Genomic DNA, 24,165 nt, shown 5'->3' with positions numbered 1-24,165 from the left:
AGTATTTTTCTACATTAGTGTTAACAAGTTAAGCATAACCAAAATGTGAGGGCATATTTCTGTAAAGGATTGTTGGAAGGGCTACAGAACAAAGCGAATCATAATCACAATACTTTTGCACACAAGAATGACAGAAACAAATATTTACAGAAGTTTTGAAATGAAAGACGCATATTTTTTAAAAGTAACAAAATCAGACCCACCACCTCAGTGAGGGTCAGTGCTTCTGACTCTCATATGGATGACTCAGTTTCAGTCCCAGCACTGCCAGGGTTTTTTCCTCACAAGTGATTTTTCTGTTCTGATTATACTAATTATATGCCAGTGTTCAGCTTTTATGAAAATAATATGTATTTCTCTTGTCTCCCATAGTATCTAAATTACAAACTACACTGGAAGACTATGATGATTTCCACTACAGAAAACATGTTGATAAAAACATGCTGAATGTCTCCATGTTTTCCCTGTGCATCTTATGATTTAGAACAATAAAAGAAAAATGAAGATATTAGTGAAAAATTATCCACAAAACATAATGAAAGAAAAATATTTGTGGGAAAAATTAAAATGATAATATAAGAAATATTTGTGCAGTTTTAATGTTGGTTGTAATAATAATAATAATAAACCATAAAGTGCAAATATTTTGCCAGGTGGAATAATATGACAATTTCAGTAAATCATTGGTCATAAAAAAGTGCATCTTTAGTACTAAAAGTAGTATTATTTCTAGCTAAATATTATGCTTTTACAACCATCATTATCTTTGTACAGTGAAGCTAGGTTATGATTTCAATGAAAATGTAATGTGTTGGATCTGTAAAAGCATATTTTCTTTAATAATCCATATTTTTCACTGTGCATGGAAATGTTGTTGTTGTGGTCTTCAGTCCAGAGACTGGTTTGATACAGCTCTCCATTCTATTCTATCCTGTGCAAGCTTCTTCATCCCCCAGTGCATGGAAACACCAGTAAGAAAAAACTTATTACTGGAAAATGAGAGTGGAGTTGCATTTCTGCCCAAAGATAAATAATAAAAGCGTTCTGCTCAATCATATTGTAAAGATTTTGCAAAATGGGACTAGTGGATGTATGGGGGAACAAATTGAGCATATAGCCCATGAGACGACAGTTCAGGCGGACAAATAGCAATGTTGCCGAACATGGCTTACGGCACTCCACACATGGTCGCTACTAAACACATTCCCTACCAGCATAAACAAAAGTATTGACAACATGCAGGTCATATTTGTATGCATAAATTTATTTACTGTAATATATAAATTCAAAAAACTGCATGCTAAAATATCATAAAATTATTTGTTAAACTTCCCAGTAGGAATGAAAACTGTTTTTGCAAATTGTTGAGCATTTGCAGTTTTTGTTCAAATTTTTAAATATTAGCATTATTAATTAGTTCTGCAATGAACAACAGAGTAATTTATCGGTATATTAACAGTTATAATCTGGAGAAGGTACTCACAATATGATGATACTGGTAGGTCAGTGGCATGCTTCCTCCTTACATCCCTGAGTGTGATGTAGTTATAATGAACACCACTCACATTACTGTTGGAATCTGATGTAGAATAGTCTTCTTCAGCTCTACTCCCTCCCAGATGTATAATAAAAATTTCGACAGCATCTTCTTCAATGCCTTCGTTTCTGGCTGACCCTCTGGCGACACTTGCAGTGCTGTTCACAACTTTCCTGCAGGTCTCACTTGTCACTTGAGTGACAGCTGCTACAAGGAAATTTTCAACTTCAGAGATGGTGAATTTTTTCTTACTTGTGGCAACATAATTTTTTAATTGTGTTCATATGCATTCAGTGACATTAGAATGACAATGCTATAAAGGAAGACAAAAGAATTCATGCCTGTGCCTTTTAATAACCTCATCAATTATGTATGTTCTTCTTCTTGTCCTCTATCTTCTTCTTTTTTTCCAAAGTTGGTGTCATATTGTGAGCAATGGAATTATCTGGGGTATTATCCATAAAGATCACTGAAGGACTTGTCAGATTCATCATAAGCGATGCTTTGAACCTTTTTTGATAAAATGCATTGTTCATTTCTTTGTGGTAATCACCTGTCTTTTTCGAATGAAATATTGACAAGCAGTTTGTCACAAAACCGTTTGATGTTTCTGCATGTAAAATAATAATTCGTCCTCCTTTTCCAACAGGAACTGCCATGGTCCCCTCGGGCATTCCATCACTCCAGCCTCTACATAATGAATGGTTGGCATTAATTCAGGTTGCATCTGTCCAGGCTGTATTTTCGAATCTCACACCCATGATCCTGCATAGAAATCTGCACTGCCACACAACTACATCTGTCGTTTCCAATAATATCTTGTGTCTGTTAAACACTGAATAGCTGAGGCCTATGTCTTTCTGCACTGTACACAATGAAAATTTACTTCCTTTAAAAAGATCATCTTTCTGAAGTGATAAGATGATGTTAGATAAAGCGGGTGTGAGTAGCATCTTTCTCAAAATTGCCCAAAGCTGTCACTTATTTCTTAGTCACTTCTTTCCTGGTGTGTGCAGCCTTGTTATGCCATTCTCACCACAATCTTTCCCTATCATTACAGCAGTGTTCCTGCTTATTTTCAGTGCTGTTGCACTCCTCTCAACAACCTGAGCAACAAGAAACAAGGGCTCACGTTTTTTCCTTTTCTTTCTCAAAATAGCCACTCACTCAACACATGAATTCATGGACCTGGCCGTGTAGCACACTGTTTTTCCTTTGTTTCACTTCACGTGTTGTGCCAGCACTACTTCTGGCACTGGACATTGTTTAAAATGAAACAGAAGCAAATAAACACTTAAACAAACAAAACAAAATAAACTGCAAACTGTACTCTTAGACAAACAATGAAACAACAGCACTGGTTGCACGTGAGAAACCCGCTGGGACATTCAGACGTGCATGCTTCAGGTTTGCAGAGTGACAAATTGGCTTGTGCTACCTGCTCAAATGCAGTACCTTATTGGCTCGCTACCTGCAGTTGTTGGACAACTGAATGACGCTATTGAGCTGTCAGTACCAAAGGCTCATCTCCCAGCCTACAGAAACCAATGTCCAAAAACTTCATATGACAATTATACAGAACATCTAAAATATGACTATCACAACTTAATAGGTTACACCATCCAAACAGCACTTACTGCTGTCTTCGTTCCTGGACACTGACTGAGTCACATTTTAATATCCAACAGCTTTTATTTTAAAGGGAAGGGAATGCAAACGAACTACCATTGCCAGCAAAAAATGCAAAGCAAGTTTCAAGAAGTAGGCACTATTGTTGAAGCGAATGAGAAAAAGACCAAACAGAATTACAGAATTTATCTGAAATTTCTGTTTGTAACATCACAACATGTCCAACACATGGGTACTATTGATTAATACACTCACCTCATGATGTACATGGGAGTGGGAACATTGCTTCCTTGCCACATCAAATTAGAATAAAAGCAAGAAGACCAAGAATATTTTTACGGAAGAATGTCATCATGGAAAACTAATTCCCACGTAGTAGTAATAGATGTACTTTTATTTGTCCTTGGCTCATATTTAACAATGCTATAAGACGTTTAATTTATAATTAAATCGATCACAACAAAGTATATGAATACTTACATGCATACATCAAAACACAGTAAAAAAAAAAACTATTTTTACAGATAAGCACTAATATTTAGGATAATAAATACAGAGAGTACAGAATTTAGCAAAGAATGCAAAACAATTATACAGGTAAGCCATAACACAGAAACACTAAAGAGCAAAATTTATATCAACCATAACAATAGTATTTAACCATTTGTTGGTATTGCTGTAAAATTTTGAGAAAAAAGTTTGGGTGATTTTTTTCCTCAGTAACCTTGGCTTTCTGGATGTAATGGAGTATTTGTATAATTTATTTTTATTTATTTTAAGACATAGGATGTTCCTCAGTAGCAATTATGTCCTTCCAGTGCCTAGAATATTACTTTATTTTTATGTAAATCAGTGCCCATAAATATGAGTTGACAAAGACACGAAGGAGTTAAAGACATTAGCTGCCAATGGGCACTGATTTACATCAATGAGGCAAGTTGAAAATTTGTGCCAGACTGGGATTCGATCCCAGATCTCCTGTTTACTAGGCAGATGTGCTGACCACTACGCCATCCAGACATAGTGGTCACCACAACCACACAGACTACCCTAGTACGCCTCCCATTAGACACAAATTCTTGGCTTATACCCCACACTACTGTTGTAGTCCTCCTGCTCATAGGCTTAGTAAACTTGAGACCCGAAAACAAATCCCGATCCAGCACAAATTTTCAACGTGCTCCGTTGATATACATCTATGTCCACTGGCAGCTAATGTCTTTTATTCCTTTGTTCCTTGATTCACAGTGGCTGCAGGATCAAAATGGTACCTGTTCCTTTGAACATGTCTGTAAGAAAGAACAGACACCACATATATAATTACGACAATGATGCAACTAATGAGGCTAATGAGCATGGGCAGTACCTCAGCAGTGTGTGACAGGATTACTGGATAGTCTATGCAGTTGTGCTGACCACTGTGTCCTGATCATATAGTGGTCAGCGCATCTATCTAGTAAGCAGGAGACCTGCCCCATTGATATAAATCAATGCCCACTGGCAGCTAATGTCCTTGAATCCTTTGTGTCTTGATTCATAGTAGCTGCAGGATCAGTATGATGTCTGTTCTTTTGGAGATGTCCAAAAGAACAGATACCACATTTATGTTTATGGCTGAGTTGACAAAGGCTACATGGAAGTCATCACTCATTTTCAATCAGATTATCTCCAACAGCTCACCTTATTTGTGAAATGTGCTGTAGATGTACCACGTAGTGGTAAAATACTGCACTACAAAGATAGATATTGCCAACTGTGCAGAGCCAGTGGATGACAGAGAAATATTGCTAGTTAAACTGTAATGTTGCTTGTGCTACCTGCTTAAGTGGCTGGCCACATGCAGTTGCTAGACAACTGAACAAGACTGCTGAGCTGTCAGTACCAAAGACTCATCTCCCAGACTATAGGAACTAGTGTCCAGAAATTTCATCCAACAATTATACAGAACATCTAAAATACGAGTATCACAACTAAACGGTTACACCAACCAAATAGTAGTTATTGCTATCTTTGCTACTGGACACCAAGTCATTCACATCTACAGAGTCCAATGGCCTTTGTTGTTCAGGGAAGGAAATTTAAATGAATTACTGCAGTCATCAAAACATGCATGGCCAGTGATCCTGTCAGTGCAAGTGCACACCAAGCTCGAACTCTTACGGGAATTGGTGAGATGTCATGAGTTATGATGCTAATGAGCAGGGGCACTACCTCTGTAGTGTGTCACATAAGTTGAGAATTTGGGTCTGATGGGAGGCATGCTAGTGTAGTCTGTGCAGTTGTGTTGACCACTGTGTCTGGATGACACAGTGGTCGCGCATCTCCTAGTATACAGGAGACGTGGGTTCAAATCCCGTTCCAGCATAAATTTTCAGCTTGCCCCAGTCTACAAACCAATGCCCACTGGCATTCATAGTGGCTGCAGGATCAAAATGGTGTCTGTTTTTTAGGATATGTCTGAAAGAACAGACACCACATATTTAGTTATGGCTGAGTTGACAAAGCCTATGTGGAAGTGTTAACTCATTCTCGATCAGACTTTCTCCAGCAGCTCGCATTACTCATCAAATGTGCTGTATGTATGTATCTTATGTTGACAAAATATTGCACTACAAAGATAGATGTTGCCAACTGTGCATAGCCAGTGGATAACAAAGCAGTATTGCTAGTTAACCTGCTAAAGGACTCTTCAAATTTAGTACAATGAATGTTAAAACTCAGTGTTGCTAGAGAGCTACATTCTCACACAAAAAGCAAATTTTTTCCCCCAAAGCAGAAGTTCATAATCCTCTTCATTGCTCTTCCTCTTCCTATCTGGCATCTGCATAATGTCGCCATCTACTGGTACATAAAGAAAAAGAAAAATAGAAATGTCCTGAATAAAGATCACTTTTCTAAGCTTATTATGTTGTTGGGGAATTTGTTGTACAAAATACACCCAACATTCATAGGAATCTCATCAGTTACATGAAGCCATTTTTATTGTATATGATAATCATTCACACATCTCAACCAAATCCATGCCTCACTCCACTGAAATTTTGGAAATGATGCTCTTCAAACTCCTAATGAAAGAAATGCAGTGGTATCAGTCAGGCTGTTGACATGGCCAAGATGTATTTTTCAATTTTCTGTGGTGTAATGACATGGAATGTTTAGACATTTCTTCTTATCCTCATGTTACCCCATCAGATGACCTGAAGTTTTTAAAATTTTCAACACTGCCTTAAAAAAAAGTGAAGCACTCAGGAGGAGAGGGGCAAATGAAATGAAACTTCACAGGTTGAGAGAGAGTGTGTGATCTTATTTCAGTGATTACAGAACTGAGCCAAATTACAAAGAACTTGACAATATGAGCCCACTTACCTATAAGATGTTGCACCCCATCTGGCCTGGATACATGCACTGATTCAATTGGGAATGGTATCATAAATCCATTATATCCTCTCCTGAGACAAGCTGTCCCAAAACTGTTGCAAGTGATCCTTAATATCTTGGATATTGGCACTGGGATGAAATTGACAGTACAACTGGTCCCACACATGTTCTATCAGGGACAGATTTGGGGATCTTGCTGGCCAGAGGAGTACCTCAACATTACGCAGACACTTCATAAGTCACATGCTATCTGTGAAAAAGCATTGTCCTGTTGAAAAATGGCACTGTGGTACCGTTGCATGAGAGGTAACACATGACAATATGGGATGTCTTTGATGTACTGTTGTGTTGTCAGATTTCCCTCAATCACAGTCACCCGTGACCTGAAGTCATACCTGGTGGCTCCCCACATCATGATACCAGGAGTAACACCTTTGTACCTTTCCAAATTTTGGAAGAATCACACCTCTCCCGAGGTTGCATCATACTCGTCGATGGTGGTCATGTGGGATAGTGCAGAAGTGCAATTCATTGCTGAATACAGTGCAACTCCACTCATCAGCAGTAATCGCTTCCCGGTCACACCACCACTCTGACCATTTGTGTTTTGATGTCAGTGTCATCCTCTGCATGGGACAGTGATTCCATAGTCTGGCTGCTGCTAATCTCCAATCAGTGTTGCGAGATGATGCAAAATGTTGTAGTGAGTCCATTACTTACTCTCGAATTGCAAACACAGATGTGAAGGGGTTATAATGTACTTGGTGTACAGTATGACAATCCTCCCTTGTGTTATTCAACCAGAACCTTGTTCATGAGTATGCCTGATCTAATTTACCTGTGCAGTCCAGAATCGGGCCACTGTTACATAAAAAGCCTCAAAAATCTGGATCTTGCATTAGTCAATCAACAGGCCAATTGGAGACCCACAATGAGTCCCTTTCAAGCTCTTGTCAGGTGCTGACAATACTGTTTCAGATAAGTATGTGGAATCTCCATATCCTTCACAGTGATCACTCAGCATCTGATGTTGTTCACGCACCTTATGTACACTATCAGGCTAAAGATGTGGAACACTAATCCACAATTGTGGCCATTCTACCTTTCACAGAGAATTTAAACTCTAATCTTTTGCATACCTGCTGATGGTGTATTCATGTACAAAGGTACATTGGCATCTGACCATTTCATCTGGGTGTTTCACATTTTTTAGCAGGCAGTGTGTTTATAAGGTATTGTGATTAAAGTAATAGTTAAAGTTGAATGTATGTTTATTCTGTGTGTTGCTAGCTAAATAAATACCTTTAGTTACCAGCTGTGAAAAGAGTTGCAGAATACTCAGGATGTAATGTAAACTCTGATTAAGGAACAGTATAATTAATTTCAGTTGCTCTTGCTCCATAATTCCACTAGTCTTTATCATTGGTTTGAAGGTAAAGTTTGTCAGCAATGCATTGTGAGATTAATATGAAGTATTTTATTGCAGAACTGAGGCATACTCAGAGTATTTTGTATTCTAGTAAGACATAGATACAGATGCTTTTATGAGCTGTGAAGTAAGATAATTGTGGGCAAAAATGTAAAGCTGATAAGCTTATGTGTTGGCAGCAGTTGTTGAGGGATTGAAATTATTCATCAAGCATAAAAAAGGCAATAAAGTACAATGATCATAAAATACAGTCCTTATCATTGTGAAATTGCTGAAGAATAAAGTTTTAATTGTAATTGTTAATTTTACAGTGTAGTGTGTAATTGAAATTTTTTTAATGACAGTGACTACTCCCCTCTTCACTGCAGTGGGAGCTGCTTCGAGGACATACATCGATCCTCACACATACGAAGATCCAAATCAGGCAGTCAGAGAATTTGCTCGAGAAATTGACGCTTCTTGTATCACCATAGAAGCTATAATTGGTGAGTGCAACTCTTAATTTTTTAAAAAAATTCACAGTTAGATAATATATTTATCCAGCTGCCTAACAATTGGAAATGAAACAGCTTTGGCAGATGTACAAAGTAATAAGTACAGCTGCCTATTTAGCTAAGGTGCATAAATTTAGTACTGTACATTTAGAAAAATAAAACAGTGGAAAAGGGTACAGTTGCTATGTACACACTGATCAGTCAGAACATTATGACCACCTACTTAATAGCTGGTATGTCCACCATTGGCACAGATAATAGTGGCAACTTGTCACGGTCTGAAAGCAGTGAGGTCTTGGTAGGTCACTGGAGGGAGTTGGCACCACACCTGCACCCAGAAGTCGCCTAACTCCTGTAAATTCTGTTGACGACGGTTATGAGCTCTGATGCCATGTTGTCACATCTCAAATGTGTTCAGTCGGGTTCAGATCTATTGACTTTTTTGGGGGGGGGGGGGGGGGGGGCAGCACATCAATTGGAACTTGCCACTGTGTTCCTCAAACCACTCCATCACACTCCTGGCCGTATGACATGGTGCATTATCTTGCTGAAAAATGCCACTGTTGTCAGGAAACATGGTCATCATGAAGAGGTGTACATGGTCTGCAGCCAGTGCACAATACACCTTAGCCATCATGGCGCCTCACGCGAGCTATACTGGATCCGTGAATGCCCACATGAATGTTCTCCAGAGCATAATAGAGCCACTGCCAGCTTGTCTCTGTCCTGCAGTACAGGTGTCCAGGAGCTGTTCCTCTGGAAGATGACAGATTTGCGCCCTCACATTGGCACGATGAAGAATGTATCGGGATTTGTCAGACCGTGCAATGCTCTGCCGTGGCACCCACGTCCAGTGCTAATCGTCACATGCCCTTTTCGGTGTTAACATTGGCACACGCATTGGTCGTCGGCATTGTGAAGCCACCACCAGCTTTTACAGTGTCTTGTTGACAGCTTGGCTCTGTGGCTTTGTGGGATCTGTGCAACACTTGAACCCTACCACTAGCTCTTACCAACTGGAATTGGGACTGATCTGACCAGACAATGGTTTTCCAGTTGTCTATTGTCGAACAGTTATGGTCACAGGCTCAGGAAAAAAGCTGTAGCTGATGTCATGTTGTTAGCAGAGGCACTTGCATTGGTTGTCTACTGCCATAGCCCATCAGTGACAGATTTTGCCGCAGTGTCCTGATGGATATGTTTGTTATATGTCCCACATTGATTTCTGTGGTTTTTTCATGCAGTGTTGCTTGTCTGTTAGCACTGACATATCAATAAGCACTGTTGCTCTAGGTCATTAAATGAAGGCTGTAAGCTACTGCGTTGTCCATGATGAGAGATAATACCTGAAATTTGGTATCCTTGACACTGTGTATTTCAGAATATTGAATTCCCGAACGATTTCTGCGATGGAATGTCCCATGCATCTAGATCCAACTACCATTCTGTGATCAGAGTCTGTTAATTGCCACCGTGCAGCCAAAATCACATCAGAAAGGTTTTCACATGCATCGTCTGAGTACAAATGACAGCTCTGCCAATCCACTGCCCTTTTATACCTTGTATAAGCAACACTACCTCTGTCTGTATATGTGCATATCGCTATCATGTACCTTTTGTTACCTTGGTGTACAAACAAACAAACACACACACACACACACACACACACACACACACACACACTCACAACTTTTCTTCTATCTTATCCAGATAGATTTCCTTCTTTCAGGAAGAGTTTCATTTATGTATTTTGCCAGTTAGGGGTTTGGAGAAGGGGTTTCTAATACTTTGATTACTACTAAACAATATTTCAGGAAGCCTCAAGCTGGGCATAATATATTGGGCATAGTTTACTCCACAGAGCACAGCTTTCAGAATACCACAAATGCCAGTTGAAATTAGCAAATCCTAGAATTGTCTGACAGGAAGAATTAGTTTAGCAGTCTGCATTAAGTCAGTGGTTTCACATTTTTCATCATGTTGCTTCATTGATGGGATCCATTCCTTTATAAAAATTGGCACATCTGTGTTGGCAAAAGTGCCTGACCTGACCAACTGTAGCAACTAATCTCTTGTGGGTTGTCACTGCCACAGTTGGCTGACATCTATACACTATTTTGCCACTGAAGGTGGGTGCAGCTAGACATTTAGAGTAGACTGCAGTTCATTTCATATTATATCCACCACTAGTATGCTGATACAATAACTCCATACTTATCAATCATAAACAACCGCTCTCTTGTAGAAAGGTCTGTACCGAAAGACTGGAAAGTTGCACAAGCCAAAAGAATACACTAGAAAGAAAATAGAAGTAATCTACTGAATTACAGACCCATATCACTAACGTTAATTTGCAGTAGAATTTTGGAACATATACTGTGGTTGAACAGTGTGAATCACCTTGAAGAAAATGATTTATTGACAAATAGCCAACATAGATTCAGAAAATATCGTTCTTGTGAAACACAGAATTTTCACAAAGTAATGAGTGTAATGACACCATTCTCACAAGTGAGTTGTAATTAAATTGCGTACCTGTGGAGTATCATCTTAGTTGTGTAACTTCATTCGTAATTTCCTGTCAGAAAGGTCACAATAATTGACAGAAAGACAGTGAGTAAAACAGAAGTAATATATGGCGTTCCCCAAGGAACTGTTATGGGTTCTCTGTTGTTCCTGATATACATCAACACTTTAGGAGACAGTCTGAACAGCCCTCTTAGATTGTTTGCAGATGATGCTGTCATTTACCATCATGTAAAGTCGTCAGATGATCAAAATGAATTGCAAAATGATTTAGACAGGATATCTGTATGTTGCAAAAGGGACAGTTGACTCAAAATCATGAAAAGTGTGACGTCATCCACATGAGTAACTAAAAAAAAACTGTTAAATTTCAGTTACACAATAAATCATACAAATTTAAAAGCTGTAAACTCAGTTAAATACTTAGGGATTACTATTATGAATAACTTAAGGAATGATCGCATAGATAAGACTACAATTTATTGGGAGAAGAGTTAGAAAATATAACAGGTCTAATAAAGAGACTGCTTACAATATGCTTGTCCGTCCTTTTCTGGAGTACTGCTGTGTGGCGTGGGATAAACATCAGATAGGATTGATGGAGGGCATCAAAAAAGTTCAAAGAAGGGCAGCACTTTTTGTATTATCATGAAATAAGGGAGAGATTGCCATGGATGTGATACACGAATTGGGGTGGCAGTCATTAAAACAAAGGTGTTTTTTGCTGCTGCAAGACCTACTCACTCAGGGAGAAATGATCACCATAATAAAGTAAGAGAAACCAGGGCTCGCACAGAAAGATGTAAGTGTTTTTCCCACTTGCTATTTGAGAGTGGAATGGTAGAGAAGTAGCTTAAAGATGGTTCAATGAACCCTCTGCCAGGCCCATAATTGTGACTCACAGAGTAATCATGTATATGTAGATGTAATACCTGGGTTGTTATGTATGCACTGACTAAATGTCACCTGCCATACTACATTAACCTGGTTATTGATGTTTACTTATTATTGCTGTGCATGAAGCCTTTCTCTGGTGGCTTATCTCCACCTTAGATGTACAATATACAGGGTGAGCACAATGTCTTGCCCTGATTATAAAAATTTATAACAGAATAACCTTTTGACATAATAAGTTACATTTGATGCCTTTACATAGGTTAGTGTTACTAGTTTCTTTTAAGACCACTTGCACTAGTAAACCTCAACGTGTGCTCCCTTGGTAGCTCGGAGAATGTCAAGGCGGTATTCCAGTTCCCACCAGGTGTTTCGTAATGTGTTCTGTCACAGTACTCACAGCAGCTTGTATCCTAGCCTTCTGTTCATCAACGTCAGCAACGAAGACTCTGTCCTTGATATAGTCCCAGAAAAAAAAGGTCAAGGGGCATAATGTCTGGAGAGTAGGGTGACCAGGGTGTTGGACCATTCCTTCCAATCCACCAATCCGAACATTACTACCCTCTCCAGACATTACGCCCCTTGACTTTTTTCTCAGGGGCTATATCAAGGACAGAGTCTTCGTCACACCAGTTGCTGATGTCGACAAACTGAAGGCTAGGATACAAGCTGCTGTGGCTACTGTGACAGAACACACGTTATGAAACACCTGGCAGGAACTGGAATACCACCTTGACACTCTCTGAACTACCAAGGGAGCACACGTCGAGGTTTACTAACGTAGGTGGTTAATTAAAAAAAAAAAACTATTAACACTAACCTATCTAATGGCATCAAATGTAAATTATTATGTCAAACAATTATTCTGTAATAAATTGTTATAATCAGGGCAAGACTTCGTGCTCACCCTGTATGTTAAGTGCAATTTGCTAGCACTGAGGCTGGCTGCATATTCAATGCCACTGACTTTTGTTTGTGTTCCCATTGGCCAAATCCTCTGGTATATTGACTAGAATGTCTTGCAAGATTTCTGTGTATGAACAACACCATTAACAGCTAGTGCAGCTATTTGCTGGATTGTTAGGCTGAAGCTGAGAATTTCAAACTGCACAGCCACCCCCCCCCCCCCCAAAAAAAAAAAAAAAAAATCTCTTCCCTCTGTATCAGCTGCATGTCTTGCCACTGACTTTATCATTTGCAGGATATCTTCAAGTGTCTTTGTTTTTTAACAATCTTCCCATCAACTGAGCCAAACTATCTGGACAGTTCTTCTGAATCCTGTGTATTACCTTTTGAAAGTAAGATTGCTCTTTATTGCTTGCCAGTTGCAGTTACTCAAAAACAGAACTTTAGTAGGTTCCCTGTGGCATACTTTAACAAGAAGCTATCTCTGCTTGTCGATTGTATGTAATGTAGAATAATTGAAGTCCTATTTTCTTGGATGCTAGAGTCCCAGCTGACATTGTAGCCATACGCACGCATGTGTGTGTGTGTGTGTGTGTGTGTGTGTGTGTGTGTGTGTGTGTGTGTTACTAAGTAACTCTGAAAAAGTATTCGCCTGAAGACTAGCAAAGTCCTTTACTCTGTGATCTGTAGAACACCAGTTTTGTTTCTAATGATCACAACATCCTCCTGAGTAGTTCCCACTTTTGAGATCAAAATGGGGGACTATTTTAGGCCAGACCAGTCCATCCTCCAGACTGTTCCCTGCATTTACTGAAAAGGCTGCTCCCCCTCTCCAGAATTTGTATGTTAGGTATTTATTCTGGCATTTCCACAGATACTCTTCTGATGGGGTTGCACCTATACCGTAGTGTTGCACAGCCCATTCTATGTCAGCTAGGTCCATTTTGTGACAGTTAATGTTAACAGCTGACTGCAATTCAAAATTATGGTCTTGTATGATATGTGTGAGCAATAATGGATAAGTTACACACGTAATTTATATTTGGTTATATGTGAGTGGGCAATGGCCTTGCCGCAGTGGATACACCGGTTCCCATGAGGTCACTGAAGTTAAGCACTGTTGGGCGTAGCTGGCACTTGGATGGGTGACCCTCCAGCCGCCATGCGCTGTTGCCATTTTTCGGGGTGCACTCAGCCTCGTGATACCAATTGAGGAGCTACTCGACCGAATAGTAGCAGCTTTGGTCGAGAATATCGTCATAACGGCCGAGAGAGTGGTTTGCTCACCCCACGCCCCTCCTATCCTACCTTGTTTGTAGGACTATCTGTATTACATTACTGCCACAAGATATGAACTACCTTAACAATGATCTGTGAGTGATGAGGGTAGAGGTAAGGCATATGAGTTTTATGGTTTGCAAAAGTCTTGAATTCAAAACATACCTTCATTGCCGTAAATACACGGTGGTCGGATGGTCCCAGTAGGCCACTCGTGGCCTGAAGACAGAGTGCTTTTTATATGTGGGTTCCAAAAATTTATTAGTATTTCATCAAATGATTTTTAGACCAGAGTTTACAGATCATCACTTACTCAAACTAAATGTGACAGTTATTTTTGTATATTAGCTGTTTATAGTAGGAAGTGGATATCCATTCTTCTACATCAAAATTTTAAAGTGCTTGGTAAGCTTTCTGTATGATGTGCCAGCATCAGTTCTACACGGCAATCTCCGACATGTTATTTTAAATTGCATTTGGTGATATATAAATATTGTGTTTCACTTTGATGGCATGAATGTAATGTTTGCTACAAATTTAACCAAGTAGCTTCACATTTGGCCTCGTGAGGCTGAGTGGACCATGTTCCAGATTTATCCACTGTAGAAAAATCTGAAGTGTAGTAATAGTAGTAGTAGCAGCAGCAGCAGCAGCAGCTTTATTCATCTGTAGATCTCTTTTTACAAGGATATAGGACATGACAAAGTATTTACAAGTTTAGATCAGTTTAAAATAAGCTAATTCGTATACACATATATTTACAGACTTCTAGTTAGACATAATCGTTAGATTTACTCCTGGTATACAATACATTTTTTTTTTTTTTTTTACAAATAACTTATTAAAGTAATATAATGCTGCACCATTCACTCATATCTCTCTATCAGTCACTGCCCACACTGCGCACACATTATTTCATAACACTTCACTGTTAGTTAAACTAGAAATCTCTCTATCAGAAGCCAACACTGCCAACCAGTATTCCATAAAGGCAACCTATTTCTTAATCATGTAGGCTACATTGGCACACATGATTGCCAGAAGATAATAATGTAGACAATTTTACACCTATTTCTATGCCATCAGTGTTTGCTAAAGTTATCCAAAAGGCTGTGTATATAAGGATAATTGATCATTTTATATCACATAATTTGCTATGAAATGTACAGTTCGGGTTTAGAAGTCGTTTAACAACTGAAAATGCTATATTCTGTTTCCCTTGTGAGGTACTGGATGGGTTTAACAAAAGGTTTCGAATACTAGGCATATTTTTTGATTTAATTAAGGCGTTTGATTGCGTTGATCACAAAATATTACTCTAGAAGTTGAACCATTACATAACACGAGCAGTAGCTCACAATTGGTTCACCTCTTACTTTAACAACAGACAGCAAAAGGACATAATTCACAGTGTTGAGAATGGCTGTGATGTGGGGTCTGAGTGGGGTACAGTCAAGTGGGGGGTGTCCCACGGATCAGTGTTGGGGCCACTCCTGTTCCTTATTTATATAAATGATATGCACTCTAGTATTACGGGTAACTCTAAAATATTTCTATTTGTTGATGACACTAGCTTGATAGTAAAGGATGTTGTGTGCAACATTGGCTTGGTGTCAATAGTGCAGTTAATGACATAAGCTCTTGGCTCGTAGAAAATAAACTAACGCTAAATCTACATCTACATCTTCATCTACATCCATACTCTGCAAGCCACCTGATGGTGTGTGGCGGAGGGTACTTTGAGTACCTCTATCAGTTCTCCCTTCTATTCCAGTCTCATATTGTTCGTGGACAGAAAGATTGTCGGTATGCTTCTGTGTTGGCTCTAATCTCTCTGATTTTATCCTCATGATCTCTTCGCAAGATATACGTAGGAGGGAGCAATATACTGCTTGACTCCTTGGTGAAGGTATGGTCTCGAAACTTCAACAAAAGCCCGTACCGAGCTACTGAGTGTCTCTCCTGCAAAGTCTTCCACTGGAGTTTATCCATCATCTCCGTAATGCTCTCGCGATTACCAAACGATCCCGCAACGAAGCGCACTGCTCTCCTTTGGATCTTCTCTATCTCTTCTATGAACCCTATCTAGTACGGATCCCACACTGCTGAGCAATATTCAAGTAGTGGGCGAACAAGTGTACTGTAACCTACTTCCTTTGTTTTTGGATTGCAATTCCTTAGGATTCTTCCAATGAATCGGAGTCCAGCATCTGCTTTACCGACGATCAACTTTATGTGATCATTCCATTTTAAATCACTCCTAATGCGTACTCCCAGATAATTTATGGAATTACCTGCTTCCAGTTGCTGACCTGCTATATTGTAGCTAAATGATAAAGGATCTTTCTTTCAGTGTATTCTCAGCACAGTACACTTGTCTACATTGAGATTCAATTGCCATTCCTTGTACCATGCGTCAATTTGTTGCAGTCCTCTTGCATTTCAGTACAATTTTCCATTGTTACAACCTCTCGATATACTACAGCATCATCCGAAGAAAGCCTCAGCGAACTTCCGATGTTATCCACAAGGTCATTTATGTATATTGTGAATAGCAAGGGTAATCAATGTAAGACTCAGTTTTTACAGTTTCTAACACTCAATTCAACATAACCTGACGTTTAATTTCACAGAATGGGCATATGATTAGTGAAACTGAACAGTTCAAATTTCTAGGTGTTCAGATAGATAGTAAACTGTCGTATAAAGCCCACATTCAGGACCTTGTTCAAAGACTTAATGCTGCCATATTTACTATTTGAACATTATTGTTGTGACTCGCCGATTATTCAAAGTGCCGCCGCGCAATTACGCACGTCCTCTACGTGCGGCGCCATTTGCCAGCTAGGCAGCAGCTGCGCCACCTAAGCGGCCAGCCGAGCAGCGGCCGCTAGACTGAGACTCAGTGTTGAATCGAATGCCGACTTGTACACAGGTCAACTTACTCAGTGACTTATATGTGTGTTGTGTTGTCCGAATATTGTGTTAAATTTGAAGATATAACAATTGACGACGAGGTAGTGGATTTTTCCTTTTCACCGTTGACTCACAGGGTTCCATGGCTACTGTCGAGCAACTATTGCAAAATCTCCTTGAACAGCAAACGCTTCTAACAGCGGCGATTCGCGATTTCGTCGCGGCGTCAAATGCGGGGCGTTTCTCGTCGTTGGCTGTACCTCCTTTTCCACCTTACGACGAGACAGCGGAAGACTGGTCTGATTATGAGAAACGTCTTCGACAGCACTTCTTGGCATTCCATGTCACGGACGAACAACCATGTAAGTCTCTGTTCCTTTCCTGGATTTCACCTCAAATGTATCGGTTGTTGTCGCAGTTGGCTCCTTTGAAGGATCCTGCGTCTTTGTCCTTTGCTGAAATGTGCTCCCTTCTGTCTGTCTATTTTCAAAAGCAAACGCATGTGGTAGCCTCTCGTGTTGCCTTTTATCACTGTCAAAAACAACCAAATCAGTCCTATCGCGCTTGGGCTGCTGAACTTCACGGCCTCAGTCGAAAGTGTCAATTTGTTACTGACGTTCACAAAGAATACTATGCCGATTCCATGGTACGGGATGCTATTATCCGGTCGGCGCCCGACAAAGAAGTTCGGCAACGTGCCCTTTAGTTGGCGAATCCGACTCTTGATGAAGTTCTCTCCATTGCGCAGTCTTTTGAAATTTCTCGCACCGCTGGGGCGCAAATAGAAGCGTGGGGTGACGTCGGGGAAATACAACCTCTGTGCGCTGTTGACGACGCGTGCGGCGCGTCCCCGCCGGCCGACGTGGCCGCAGTATGCTCCCACACGCAGCCGCGGCCTAGCCGTAAACAACCCCCTAAGAAACTGCAGCAAAATCCCCGGCAACTTCCTTCATGTCCGCGGTGTTTTACGAAACATTCACGCGAGGATTGTCCCCAACGTTGGGCTGTGTGTCACAATTGCAAAAAGAAAGGTCATGTGTCTTCCGTTTGTAAATCCGACCGCATACATGATGTTCATGAACATGACGCTGATTCTGATTCTGTGTTGTCTGTCAATTGCACTTCTTCCCTTTCAGGGAAGTTATTCCTCACTGTCCAAATCCTTGGTCGAGATGTTCGCATGCAAGTGGATACCGGTTCTGCTGCCACTATAATTAATTCTCAGACGTATCTTCAGCTGGGTTCTCCACTCCTGTCCCCTGTCACTCGGCAATTACAGACGTACAATAAACAGAAGATTTCTCTCTTGGGACAGTTTAATGCTGAGGTATCTTACAAATCCGTCGTTCGCACTGTTCCCATATTTGTGGTCGACCAGAGCACCGCAGAAAATCTTTTTGGTTTCGATGCCTTTCGCGTTTTTGGGTTCTCCATAGATGACTCTGTCAATATTGTCTCTGATGCTATTCCTTATGCTCAGCTGGATTCCTTGTCGACGACATTTTCATTCCTTTTCTCTCCTGGTTTAGGCCGTGCAAACGACTTTGAAGCTCATATCTCGCTCAAACCCACTGCTCGGCCTAAGTTTTTTCGGGCTCGGCCCATTCCTGTGGCCCTTCGTGACCGGGTAAAACGGGAGTTGGATCGTCTCACTGCTTCAGGGGTCTTGCTTCCTGTCACTTCAAGTGAGTGGTCCTCTCCTGTCGTTGTAATTGCTAAGCCCAATGGTGATATTCGTCTCTGTGGCGATTTCAAAGCCACTGTAAATGCTCAATGCCTCATCGACACTTACCCTATGCCCCGTCCTGAAGAACTGTTCACTAAACTCGCTGGAGGACAATATTTTTCTAAAATTGATCTGTCGGAAGCTTATCATCAACTTCCTCTCGACGCTGTTTCCCGGCAGTTTCTGGCCCTTAACACTCCTTTCGGCCTCTATCAATACCAACGCTTGCCATTCGGGGTTGCTAGCGCCCCTGCTCTCTTTCAGCGATTCTTGGAACAATTATTGCTCCCTGTCCCGGGGTGTATCAATTACGTGGACGACATTGGTGTCACTGGCTCCACCACTGAAGAACATCTTCAAAATCTCCGCACACTTTTTAATGTCTTACAGACTGCCGGTCTTAACTGTAATCTTCAGAAATCACTATTTTTTCAGGCATCTATCACGTACTTGGGGCTTCAACTCTCTCGGGATGATATTCGTCCGCTTCAACACACGGTTGCTGCGATCGATGCCCTTCCTCGCCCTACATCTGTTAAGGAACTGCAGGCTTTCTTGGGGAAAATAGCATACTATCACAAGTTTTTACCGTCTGCGGCGTCGGTGGCTCAGCCGTTGCATAGCCTGTTGCATAAAAACGTGCCTTTTCACTGGTCCGCGTCATGTGACGCGGCTTTCCGGAAATTAAAGACTATGCTGAAACAGGCCCCGTGCCTGGCTACTTATCGACCTGGCCAACATCTTGTTCTTGCTACAGACGCCTCTCAATACGGGGTCGGTGCAGTCCTTGCGCACCGTTTTTCTGACGGTTCGGAACAACCCATCGCTTATGCCTCCAAAACGCTCACGGATGCCCAACAAAAGTATTCTCAAATTGAGAAAGAAGCTTTGGCCATCGTTTATGCTCTTCATAAGTTTGGTGTTTTTCTCTATGGCTCAAAATTTCATCTTGTTACGGATCACAAACCGCTTGTTTCCTTGTTTCATCCATCAACATCACTTCCCGACAAGGCTGCACACCGCCTCCAGCGTTCGGCTCTTTACTTGTCCCGTTTCAATTATGAGATTCATTTCCGGCCAATGGCTCAACATGCGAATGCTGATGCTTTGTCTCGCCTTCCCATGGGTCCTGATCAGGCATTCGATAGGGACGAACTTTTGTGTTTCCACCAGGATGTTGCCGAGCAACGGCTTGTGGACGGGTTCCCCATCACTGGGGACAGGCTGGCGGCTGCTACGGGTTCGGATCCTACCCTCTCCCGGGTTTTACGCTGTATTCAGAAGGGTTGGCCAGATCGCCCGTCCGCTAAGACTTCTGATCCGTTGCGGAACTACTACACTTTGCGCTACCGCCTCACGGCTAGGGATGGTGTTATCCTCCTCTCCACTGACAATGCTTCGCCGCGTGTTGTGGTACCTGCGTCTTTGCGTGCTTCGGTCTTGTGCCTCCTTCACCAGGGGCACTGGGGTGTGTCTCGCACAAAATCTCTGGCACGCCGTCATGTGTACTGGCCTGGCATCGACTCTGACATCGCACACATGGTCGCTGCCTGCGGCCCTTGTGCGTCACAGGCTGCTGCCCCGAAGTCATCTTTGTCACCGTGGCCTTCGCCTGAGAAGCCCTGGGTGCGCATTCATGCTGACTTCGCGGGACCCTTTATGGGTACTTATTGGCTCCTCGTAATTGACGCCTATTCTAACTTTCCTTTCATTGTCCGTTGCGCGTCACCTACCACCGCGGCAACCACCAGTGCTCTCACCCGCATTGTTTCTTTGGAAGGCCTCCCCTCTACTCTTGTTACTGATAATGGTCCGCAATTTGCCTCTTCCGACTTTGCGGATCTTTGTGCTCGTCATGGCGTTACGCATGTCATGGCCCCGCCGTTCCACCCACAATCCAACGGTGAGGCTGAACGACTGGTCCGCACATTTAAGGCTCAGATGCGGAAACTTCTGACTTCTTCTGCTGCTGATGACGCGCTTCTCCAGTTCCTGGCGTCTTACCGTTTCACCCCCATGGGCGATCACAGCCCGGCTGAGCTCTTACATGGCCGACAGCCCCGCACGCTACTTCATCTTCTGCGGCCTCCCACCTCATGGCCGCGGGTGCCTTCACTTGGCCGGTTCACTGCCGACGACCTCGTCTGGGTACGGGGATATGGCAGGTGGCCAAAATGGAGCCCGGACCGCATCTTACGACACCGTGGCAGACGCCTGTATGAAATCCAGACGGACGCGGGTGTTGCAGTGCGTCATTCGGACCAGCTTCGGCCTCGGGTACCAGCAACGCCTGTTCCGAATGCCGCCACACCACCTTTGGCTCTACCTGATGCTCGGGATCTTGGCATCTCTCAATACTCACAACGCAGCCCTCTCACCGTTATCGCGATGCCAGCACCAGAACGGACGCCACCAGGAGACGTGCCCATGCAGGAACCGGAGGACCGTCCTCTGTCAGAGTACATCTACTCGCCTCCTCCTCCAACAGACGCCGACACATCGCCCATGTCTCCTGTCATATCAACTGGACTTGCCGCAACGGGCAGATTGGTGCAGGGGGCCCCAGCAGATTCAACCCCTACGTCTCCTGTCATTTCGACCCGTTATCATCGGGGACATTTCCGTCTGTACGGGAAGCCTCCTCCTCGAGACTTAACGGCGAGTCAAACAACGCCTATGGACGTTAGCCATCTCCAGGACACCTCCATCAAGACCAGTGCAACAATTTCAAAGGGGGGAAAAGTGTTGTGATTCGCCGATTATTCAAAGTGCCGCCGCGCAATTACGCACGTCCTCTACGTGCGGCGCTGTCTGCCAGCTAGGCAGCAGCTGCGCCACCTAAGCGGCCAGCCGAGCAGCGGCCGCTAGACTGAGACTCAGTGTTGAATCGAATGCCGACTTGTACACAGGTCAACTTACTCAGTGACTTATATGTGTGTTGTGTTGTCCGAATATTGTGTTAAATTTGAAGATATAACAATTATCTAAAGTGAGTGATCATTTGACACCAAAATTAATCTGCTTTTCTTATTTTCATTTGCTTATGTCATATGGTATTATAGTTTGGGGTAACTCTTCCCATTCTAAAAGGATATATATGGCTCAGAAACGGGCAGTTCGGGCAATAAGTGGTGTAAGTTCACAAACCTCTTGTCAACCCCTGTTAACAATTCTGGGTATTTTGACATTGGCCTCCTTACTGTCATTTCTTGTTAACAATGTTTGCTTATTCCCAGGAATAAGCAGCTTTCACTCAGTTAATACTTGGCAGAAATCAAACCTGCATTTGGATCGGGCTTCCTTAACTCTTGTGCAGAAAGGTGTGCAGTATACTGCTGTGTTCATTTTCAATAAGCTACCACTAGATTTCAAAAATCTTAGCAGTAATCCGTACGCTTTCAAATCGAAACTGAAGAGTTTCCTCATGGGTCACTCCTTTTATTCTGTCGAGGAGTTCCTTGAAAAATTAAGCTGATTCTTGTCATATTGTTGATTGCATTTACTTAAACTTATGGCTTGACTTTTTTGTGTTCATAAACATTTTATTTTATCTGTAATTACTATTAAGTCGTAATTTCATGTACTGACACGTTCCCTGACTATAGAGATTAACTCCTCAATTTGGTCTCGCAGAACTTGACGTGTAAATAAATAAAATAAATAAATAAATAAATAAAAAGTAAACAGTGAATGAAAGTGAAAAACATCCATTGTATTATCTAAAAGTAAACAGTTCAGTTAGTGTAACATAACAAAATGTTAATTACAGTTCAGTTCATATTTCATCCAGAGAACAACATATTTTATGCAGCCTTCTTCTGCTGTTAATTATATCCAAACCCGATGAATTTGCACACTGTGTAATGATGCTTGTGTTATTAATGAATGTGAAAGCTTGTAACAAACAATTGAAGATCACCATTTATGTACACTGCATAGAGTAAGCAGTCAAATGAAGTACTGAGGGATGACACACATCTTACACTCCACAAGTCTGAGTGTAGCTTAAATGCCTGTGATTGATTTGTTCTCTTCTTCATACTACCTTGTAGGACTATCTGTATTACATTACTGCCACAATATATGAAGTACCTTAACAATGATCTGTTAGTGATGAGGGTAGAGGTAAGGCATATGAGTTTTGTGGTTTGCAAAAGTCCTGAATTCAAAACATACCTTCATTGCCGTAAATGTGGTGCTGAAATAAATTGGTATTCCTCTGTAGGATACAGCAGTGTCTGTACTTGGGCAAAAACCCCTGGTAAATAAGGAGGCTAGCATGTAATGACCTTGAATATATTCTTAACAGATTTATTTATTTCTTGTTCCAGTGATCCTTGTTGTGACAGTATCACAGGATATGGAACAAACAAAGAGCTGACTTACAGAGAGTGGGAGGAGGATCCCATATGCAAGGGGCTGTGCCGAAAGGCAAAGTCAGCTTTTCCTTTTGGAATTTGAATAAATGCTGTCAGTCCCTTGTATTTATCTTAAATACCTATCATATTGACCTTTCTGAGTGACGTGGTTAATCTTTCCAAAATTCCTGTTGTGTGGGTATTTGTATATAATGGTTCCCAGAGGAGACGTTCTGTAACTTTTCTGTCAGTCATTGAATTGGTAGCCATTTCGTCTGACATTTCTACATCTACTACTTGTGCATATTTAATACCTTCTCTGCAGGCCTTAACCATGGTTTCCACCCTTGTCTCAACTTGTATGGGTACAGGATAACAAGTTGTCAAATAAGTATTAAATTTCCTTAAGCATGACTCTGGCCACGACTGTGTAATTACTTTCTTGAAACTGTTGCTACAGTTTACTGACTCGGTTTTCTCTCTGTAGGATCACCTTGCTGCTTCCTTGGTAAGCACTGAACATTTTACAGTGATTGTAGTCTGTAGTTCTATTACTGTAATTTACCATAAGAATGTCTCTCATGTCCTGCCAGTTGGAGGATTCGCTTCTTGTAGTACACTACTGGCCATTAAAATTGCTACACCACGAAGATGACGTGCTACAGGCACGAAATTTAACCTACAGGAAGAAGATGCTGTGATATGCAAATGATTAGCTTTTCAGAGCATTCACACAAGGTGGCACTGGTGGCTACACCTACAACATGCTGACATGAGGAAAGTTTCCAACCAATTTCTCATACAAAACCAGCAGTTGACCGGCGTTGCCTGGTGAAATGTTGTTGTGATGCCTCGTGTAAGGAGAAGAAATGCGTACCATCATGTTTCAAACTTTGATAAAGGTCGGATTGTAGCCTATCACAATTGCGGTTTATCTTATTGTGACATTGCTGCTCGCGTTGGATCCAATGACTTTTAGCAGAATATGGAATCAGTGGGTTCAGGAGGGTTGTACGGAACGCCGTGCTGGATCCCAACGGCCTCGTATCACTAGCAGTCTACTTGACAGGCATCTTATCCCCATGGCTGTAACA

The 24,165-nt window shown here is 41.6% G+C and overlaps 1 protein-coding gene across 6 annotated transcripts in view; it reads left to right on the top strand.

The window, feature by feature from the left end:
• LOC126183210 (ephrin type-B receptor 1-B) overlaps positions 1 to 24,165 on the top strand; it is a 363,595-nt gene that overhangs the window by 284,512 nt on the left and 54,918 nt on the right. For 4 of the 6 annotated variants that reach the window (XM_049924990.1, XM_049924988.1, XM_049924989.1 and 1 more), the window contains one exon: positions 8,318 to 8,458. In XM_049924990.1, coding sequence (XP_049780947.1) covers positions 8,318 to 8,458 — 141 coding nt within the window. The remainder of the gene's footprint in view (positions 1 to 8,317; positions 8,459 to 24,165) is intronic. The other 2 variants (XM_049924992.1, XM_049924991.1) reach the window with 1 other exon arrangement.

The sequence above is a fragment of the Schistocerca cancellata genome, chromosome 4, assembly GCF_023864275.1.
Source record: "Schistocerca cancellata isolate TAMUIC-IGC-003103 chromosome 4, iqSchCanc2.1, whole genome shotgun sequence".
In the NCBI taxonomy this organism is placed as follows: domain Eukaryota; kingdom Metazoa; phylum Arthropoda; class Insecta; order Orthoptera; family Acrididae; genus Schistocerca; species Schistocerca cancellata.
Note: the sequence above shows the minus strand (reverse complement) of the source record. Positions and strands in the feature narration are given on the sequence as shown.